We start from the raw sequence: 8,215 nt of genomic DNA on the forward strand, positions 1-8,215 counted from the left end.
AAAAAAAAAAAAAAAAAAATTTTAAAAAAAAAAAAAAAAAAAAAAATTATAATTAGCACTTTAAAACATGTATTAATGTTGATTTGTTACTCATTTGTCAATTATATTTTCAGAAAACAAAATTTATGAGTTTGTAATATTATTAATAAACTTTGTAATGTTATTTTTTAAATTTAAATGGAGTAAAAAATATGAAAAAAAAGGTCTTTAGAAATAATAAAATACATAAATATAAAATTTAAATTTAATAAAAACAATAATATCAAAATAGTATAATGAATAAAGTCCATGTTTTTAGATTAAAGTCTAAGCTGAAGTCAATAAATAATTTTAACTACACATTTCATAAAATTTACAATTTTATTAACAAACATCTTATCAAATTTTATTAAAATTCTGATTTTTATCTAAAAGTAAACTTTAGGGAGGATCTTGTAACGTTTAAAAATGGAAGGATGTTTGTATAATTATCATAAATTTAAATGATGTTTTTCTAAAATAAAAAAAGAAAAAAGAAAAAAGGAAAAAAAAGGGTTAAACTCCAATCTTGAGGGCTCTACCATTCTGTCCCTAGAGTTTTGTGAAGGAAGTAAATCGTGGAATATGCCCTTACAGGTAAGGGAACGAGCACTGTCTGTAAACTGTGCCTACAAAAAATCTAATTTCATGTATCAAAAATCGAACCCCACGCTGCAACCGTGTAAACTGTGCCTACAAAAAATCTAATTTCATGTATCAAAAATCGAACCCCACGCTGCGACCGCCAGCACTAAGTGCAAATGATGTTTTTCTAATTCATTGTCCAAGTTTAATTATTTTGCTACTTCGGAACGAATGAAAGCGATTTATTCGTTTTGCTCGTGGAAAAGAATCCCATCAACTCGTCCCTAAAACCCTAAGCTCCGAGCCAATCTCCCTCTCTCCTCGATCCCAATTGTCTCGTAAGTGTTAATCTCATTTCATTTCAAGCTTGTATTTTTCTTTTATAGTTCATTGCTTGATGTTTCTGTATTTCTTTTGATTTTATACTACTTGTTGCGCGTTGGAATCCTATTGTACTTCAGGCATGGAATTTCCAAAAATATATGGCAAATTGTCTTGGTTCCCATTGTGGTGCATGGGCACCTAAATCCTGAAAATATGGTTTCCGATCTGTGGTTTATATAGGCTTGAGTTCTTCAACCTCATGGCTAGCTTCTGGGGCCTGGCTTTTTAAGCTGTGACAATAGTATCAGAGTAGGCATTATGTCTTCTGGTCCCGGTTACCACTTAGGGTGTCTGGGTGTATGGTCGTCGCGTGGTGATTTGTCATGGTTTCCATTGGAGTGTATGGGCACTTGAATCCCATGTTGGAAGTATGGGCTTCCTTTGCACGGTTTATATAGGTTTGGGTCTTCAACTGGCTAGCTTTTGGGTTCGACTCTTCCACGTTCTATGACACAAATGTTCTTACTCTGTTTAGCAGCACAAATATTTTAGCCCCCGTTTGATCCCATTCTTTGACTACAAAAATGAAAAATATGATGGTCATCCATCACATTAAGGCACCATATTTGACTTTCTATCTCGTGTGGTTCTTGTAACGACTATATTTTTCATTTTCATTCTTACACAAATGGGTACAAAAGGGGCCTTAATTTTATCTGAAATTTGTGGAGAAAACAATTACGTGGAATTATCTCAAACTTTCATTCACGAACCTTAAAAATTGAATAATTCCGAATTTTAATGGATGCTTAAAAGGGGTTTTTTGTGCCTTCTCATATCATATGTTTTATTTTTTGCACACTCACAGGTGGACAGATTGTATTGTTGTTAGAAGTAAGAAATTAAGAGTAAATGTTAAAAGGGAGGAAGGTTGCTGGCAGGGGAGAGACAGCGGCTCCTCACTATGCTTTTGGTCCGCTTGAAGATGACATAATAATAAAGCACAGGCTTCTGACCCGTACGACAACAACAAGGGGTGATCCTCCATTGAGGAAACTACAGAAAAAGTTTACAGCTTTCGTGCTGGAAATAGAGAAAGAAGCCGATAACCACAGTGACTGTGATAGACTTACCAAGGCTTTTTTACAGGAGATTAATACTTTTGAAATTCCGCTTCTCAAGAGTAAAGCAGTTATAGATGCTAATAATAGAGAGAAAGAAAACTTCAACGAATTGAAGGATGAGATAAATAAGCAGATTTTACAGGCGCAGGCCGATATAGAAGATCTGAAGAAACAACTGGAAGAAAGCAAGACTGAGAGGCAGCACAAAGAGGAGTGTGAGGCTATTAGGAAGTTAATTGCTATGCAGCCACCAAGATCAGAGACTCAAAAAACCATTACTGATCTCGAGAAAGAGATAGAAATATTAGAAGCAGAGAACACTGCTGGCTCAAGGACACTGGAACTTCGGAAAAAGCAATTTTCTCTTCTGTTACACGTGGTGCGTATTGGTTATTTACTCGCACAAGATCAATGCTTTATATCTTATGTGATAATTTATATGCTTGTGGTGCACTGTGTATAAAATATAGAGTATTTGTCACCTCATTAAAAAGGTGGGACTTTATGACTTATTGCCAAGAAATGTTTCAATACCTAGAGAAACACAAAACTTGCTGGAGTAATTATGTATTATTTCTTGGTCTTTTATATTTTTAGGATAGAAGTACAAAAAAGAAAAAGAAAAAAAATTATGTTTCTGTTCGTAGAAGTTTGTCATCTGAAAATTTTAGCTATTGGTAATTTTTTCGTCTGGAGAGACCGTTGCCTTGCACCATGATATATTGTTTGTACCAGTTGTACATTTGAATCTGAGGGAAGAGTTTGTTTATATTGTGTCAACACCAAGGGTATATACTGACTTCTCAATTACAGTTCCATTAATTTAATATCTGACCTGCTGGAATTCCATACATACCTAATTCTGGGAAAACCAGAATTTCATCCTACTGTTGGAGTGTTAACTCAATAATGAGGTGGTACATAGGGAGAAGAAGTCTCCATCTCTCTGAGGAACATGCAAGTGTTAAGGTTTGACCATATTTGATTAATTGCACGTTAACATATGTCTAGACTACTGGATTCCTAGGACTTAGGGGTCTTGTTAAGATTCTTTTGAAATTTGTTGTTTTATCTGTTTTGGAAGCAAAAAGCTTTGACTACTCTATATGTCAGTCTCTTCACATCATAACTTTGGTGTGACAAAGAATTTTGGAATTACTATGTAAACTTTTGCAGATCCCAGAGTACTCTCCACTATACTGCTTACTTTGTCCTCTTTGACTTTTGTATGTTATTATGTTCTCTATATATGTTATCCTCTCTGGTTATATGAGATCTCGTATCCTGATTATAGCACTTTCTTCTCCTCTCTCCTCCCCTCTCCTTCGTAACATACCCCCATCATCAATCTCATCTTCTCATGCTGATATGTGTTAAAGGAAATGAGGGGAGGAATGAAACTCACCATCATGAACAGCTGTACTACTAGAAATTAATAGTCATCTCAAATTGTTTGGGAGCACTGAGCAATTCTTCTGTTCCTGAATAACTGTAATGTGAAGCCATAGATTAGATGGTGATTCCCTTTAATATATCAATTGAATGTAGATTATTGAGTCGCTTCTTAGTTTTCATAGTTTGTGGTGTAGTACTCGGTAATCCTTTTTATCTTACTCTATAATTAAATACTTCATTGCAGGTGGATGAATTGCAGATTAACATTGAGGAAGAACAGAGGAATTTAGTAGAGGAAATGCGAACATCAATTGATGAGAATAGGACTGGAGTTGAGTATGGCACTGAGGGTCCTGAAGCCATGGCTCTTGATTAGCTAGTATATTGCACTCCTTTTCTGGTACTTACTCCCTCCGTCCCAATTATATAGGCTGGATTTTCTTTTTCTCGTCCCAAATACATAGGCCCGTTTCCTAATTTAAAATATTTTGTTTTGTTCCTTTACCAATATGCCCTTATTCAATTTTCTCTACTTAATATGCCAATTTCTTGAAATCATCTAAATACACACATTTCTCACTTCTTGGAAACATGGAACAACTATCATTTTTTTTTTCAAATTAAATCATTCAAATTCTTTACTAATTCCAACAATAATTTACTACTACATACTGATAATTAAATAGGGATAAACTAGGAAAGATCTTGGTAAAAGTTAATTTTCCAATGATATTAAAGAAGATTTCTTAATCCGTGTAAAAAACAAAACAAGCCTACATAATTGGTACGGAGGGAGTATAATACTTGCTGCTGTAATTGGTTTTCTTTGTTTTGTCTCTGCGTGTATAACTATTATCTAAAGACAACAGTCAATTGAAGTGGTCCCTAATACAATCTATTTTGAAAATTCTATTGAATTTTTTGTACTTTTTTTAGGACCCTTTTTCTTCTCCGTTTTAAGTATGGGAAACCATGGATGTGAGTTTGCATCTCGGTAAACAATGTAGCACATTTTGAAAGGTGACGTGGACACGTCAGGTGTATGGCCAAGCCTCAGCAAATATATGGATATCTTTTTCCTCATCCTAGATTTGATTATATAAGCTGTAATCTGATCATTTGGTGCAAGATTGTATTCTGAACTGAAATCCTACGGCTTGAGGCTTGTGTCTCTAGTAATCTAAATTTTATATAACCTGTGGACCTGCTGAGATTCTCCTTAGATGATTTGTGCTTATTTGACATAGAATATTACTCTTAACTCTTATCATGAGTTCTGTAATAGGTTAACCTGCAACCTTCAGTCACAAATTTGTCTAGTCGAGGATGTTTAGTTGGGAGTGATCCCTTACACCTTGCACGGTGGCCTACGTACGCATTTGTACTGACTTTTTAATCTGTGGATGCAGTCAAGATACGAAAACAAGCCCAAGATGAGAACTCGTGCTTATGTGCCTCCATTCTCCTTGGAATTCCAAGGGGTGCAGTCGAAGAAGACGCATCTTTGTTGGGTGGGTATTTTCTGGATTTTTTCGAGTCGCTCTCAGTCTCACTGCTATTTTTTCTGCTTTTGTAATGTTATGTACCTTGTAGTTTGCTCTATTTTAGTCTAATTGGAGTTTGGTTGTCAAATAAAGATACTCTTCCATAAAATTTAGCCGAGTTATTTCTTGTGGGTTGGTAGTTGGTACCTATGAACAAATAATGAATGACTTCTTAATGCCTTTTCAAATTATAGGACTTAGCAAATATAATATTCATATGTGAAATCTTCATGTTGGCTTTCTCAATTTATTTGTGAAGAAGAATTTAAGGGATCGAATCGAGTGGCTCTTATTTGGCTACTGTTTATAAATTATTTATAATTAATCAAATCACTTTCTTCAACAACATATTTCTTGGGACATGCCATTTTACTTATTTATCATTCATTTTTATCTATTTATAATTTATACTTTTTATAAACAACTCCTAAACATGCTTAAAATGACTATGTTTTCATGACGAAAATGAACAAAAGCATCCATTTTTGGATTTCTGATTCATATGCATCTCAAAATCGATGAAATAAGGGTTTAGCCTTTTACCTTTGAAGTAGATCTTACGACATTTAACTGCAAAAAAAATCTTGTTTATTTGATCATGAAGTGTAAGATCGAGTTATAAATGATATAAATAAGATTTTCAAATGCAAATGTCCAAAATTTTAGTATTTTAACTCTCGTATTTTACTTTTAAGCTCAACCAAACATAAATTTAAAATATATTGCAATTAGAGAGACGTGTGCTTAGCTCAATGCTCGGAATGCCTTAACTACAAAATTTTATTTTGTCAAAATCCGAAGAGAACCTTCAATTTATCCATTTAATGAAAAAAACTATGATTTGAAATTATTTTTCATTAAGAAAATCACACATTAACTGAACAAAATAACATTTAGTTCTCTATACGCAAAAATGTGCAAATAGAGAAATCAAACTGCAACTTTCCACCCCAACACTCTCTGGTAACTCCAATTCTGATATATTCACTGGGAATTGTTGATTGTTTTTCTTGTGAAAATTTTATCAGAAAGCAAAATCAAAGTACAAAGAAAATTAAATACTTAGCGAGCTCGATTGAAGTCGATTAAATCCTAACGAAAAAAGAGGAGAAAAAATAGTAAAAAGCCCAGAAAACGAGCAAAAAGACTAACGCCCTCTCGATTTACTTGTTAATTCTAGTGATTGATTTGAATGCAGGTGTTTGAGATATTATATTTTCCAATTTGAAACTTGTTGGCATAGAAAAGCATGCCAAATAGTAGCAATGATGATGGATCATCTCACTGGTGCTACTGCTACATATGCAGATATCTAATTCGACTTCCGACAACATATTTAATTTGCCCACATCGCCATGATGGTTTTGTCGAAAAATTACCAAAGTCTTGGGCCAATATGGTTGAATACCACCATCGTCGTTCCAATCAACCTCCCCAATACCAAACCCAACACCAAAACGGGTTGGATGAAGATATCAAGCAGCTCACATTGAACATTACTCAGAATCAGAATGTCTCACAAATCCTGGCTCCTCGTTCATCGAGGCCCTGCCCACCGTCACGATAAGAGAGAGAGATGCCGAGTTGGGTTTAAACTGCGCAGTTTGTTTAGAAGACTTAAAGAAGCATACGCGAGCAAGGCAGATGCCATGTAATCATATGTACCATTCTGATTGCATTGTTCCTTGGTTGCTTCAACATAATTCTTGCCCTTTTTGTCGGCTTCAGCTGCCTACGAAAAGTCATGGAAGTGTTATTAAGGGAGATTTCTTCTCGTTCTTCAGGCCCTTTGATAGTTCATCAGAACGCAATTATGATACAGGAGGAAGTAGCTCGACCTGATGGAGAGGACTAAAGGTGTTGTTTCTGGAGTTTGAAGTTTCTCATTCGAAAACAATCCGACAGAATCATCTGAATGTAAGAATTAATCAACAGGATCTAAACAGTAATTCGAGCCCACCGATTTCACGATATTTCCTTAAAATGAATTTGCTGCCTTCAATGGTGCTAAAGGCGTCCAGCAATTGTTTCCCATGATAGAAGGAATTTTCGTCTCCTACAGAAGCAGCACTGCAATCTGCAGGAGTTCCATGCAGGAGTTCCAACGAACTCAACGAAGTGTGTTTTACTTCGAGACAATATCAGAACGAGAGAGAGAGTGAAATGAGATTCAAAGCACAGAATATTTGCAATGAAAATGGTGTAAATTTTCTGGTAGAGAGGCTGGCTATTTATAGACTTGTTCGTGGCCATTCGAACAGTCATCACCTTTCAGACAAGCCTCAAAATTTCGAACAGACATGTTGTTCTTAAAAGTCGCGTCTGTTAAGTCGGTTAACAGTCGACTGTTTTGTCGGTAAACAGTCGATTGTTTGGTCGGTAAACAGTCGACTGTTAAAAGAAAATAAAACACTCGGAAAAAGTCAAAATTTAAATTTCATATTGTACCCAAAAATTTGATTATTTACAATTTGGCCCAAAATTTTAAATAAATTTTGTCCAAAAAGTTAATATAGTGTAAAGGTCCACAACTGGACCGGACCAGGTACGTGCCGAGCCTGTCGGATGGACGGCGGCGACGGAGCGCCCGTGTGGGTTTATGACCGAACCCAATAGGATATAGGTCTTCCCCCTTCCAAAGACTATTGGTACCCCTTGGGGCCCAAACCCAATTCCAAACTTTTACCTTATAAACCACACCAAAGTTTCATAACTTTCCTATGTAGGATAAGTGTTTGGAAAATCAAATTCTTCCATAATCCGTAGTTTATGTGGGTTACTTTAAAACTTAATATTTCATTCAATTTTAAATGATTTTCGATAAATAAATGTATCATGTTAATCATCTCGCGGAGTAGAACGTGAATATGTTAGGTCCCGTATTAATTAAAATGTGGGTCCCATTGAAATTTGGGCTCAAAGTTGACCCATTTCATAACCATTTTTTCCAACAAAAGGTTCTCTTTCTGTCTCTCATTTTTCTTTGTAAATAAATTCCAGTACTGTCCATTTCTGCTTATTGAACTAGCTTGCTGTTCTGTAATGTTTTCAAGATCAATATATAATATATACATATACGTATATTCTTCACTGTATATTATTGTCTTCCATCATCTCTCTTAGAAAACGTGAAAATGTATCTGTTCGGTTTTGCGATGGCACAAGAGAGTTCGAGAGGAGAGGAGTGTGGCTGTGTGGGTCCGGGGGGGGGGGGGGTTTTTGGGA

The 8,215-nt window shown here is 35.3% G+C and overlaps 1 protein-coding gene across 2 annotated transcripts; it reads left to right on the forward strand.

Annotated features, from left to right (window-relative positions):
- Positions 1 to 800: 800 nt before the first annotated feature.
- On the forward strand, positions 801 to 5,166 carry LOC111412299 (THO complex subunit 7A-like). 2 transcript variants are annotated; one of them, XM_023043174.1, is made up of 4 exons: positions 801 to 941; positions 1,796 to 2,430; positions 3,691 to 3,846; positions 4,856 to 5,166. In XM_023043174.1, the coding sequence occupies exons 2-3, from the start codon at positions 1,840 to 1,842 to the stop codon at positions 3,820 to 3,822; spliced, it is 723 nt and encodes a 240-aa protein (XP_022898942.1). In that variant the 5' UTR covers positions 801 to 941; positions 1,796 to 1,839; the 3' UTR covers positions 3,823 to 3,846; positions 4,856 to 5,166. The 2 variants fall into 2 exon arrangements, with proteins under 2 accessions (XP_022898942.1, XP_022898944.1); XM_023043176.1 differs by lacking the exon at positions 4,856 to 5,166 and adding an exon at positions 4,383 to 4,743.
- The last annotated feature ends 3,049 nt before the right edge of the window (positions 5,167 to 8,215 follow it).

Source organism: Olea europaea, chromosome 16, assembly GCF_002742605.1.
Source record: "Olea europaea var. sylvestris chromosome 16, O_europaea_v1, whole genome shotgun sequence".
Taxonomy (NCBI): domain Eukaryota; kingdom Viridiplantae; phylum Streptophyta; class Magnoliopsida; order Lamiales; family Oleaceae; genus Olea; species Olea europaea.

Coding starts and splice junctions, on each gene's coding strand:
- LOC111412299 (XM_023043174.1), top strand. CDS start 1,840: ATGTTAAAAGGGAGGAAGGTTGCTGGCAGGGGAGAGACAGCGGCTCCT. Junction 2,431..3,690: donor TTTCTCTTCTGTTACACGTG/GTGCGTATTGGT, acceptor ACTTCATTGCAG/GTGGATGAATTGCAGATTAA.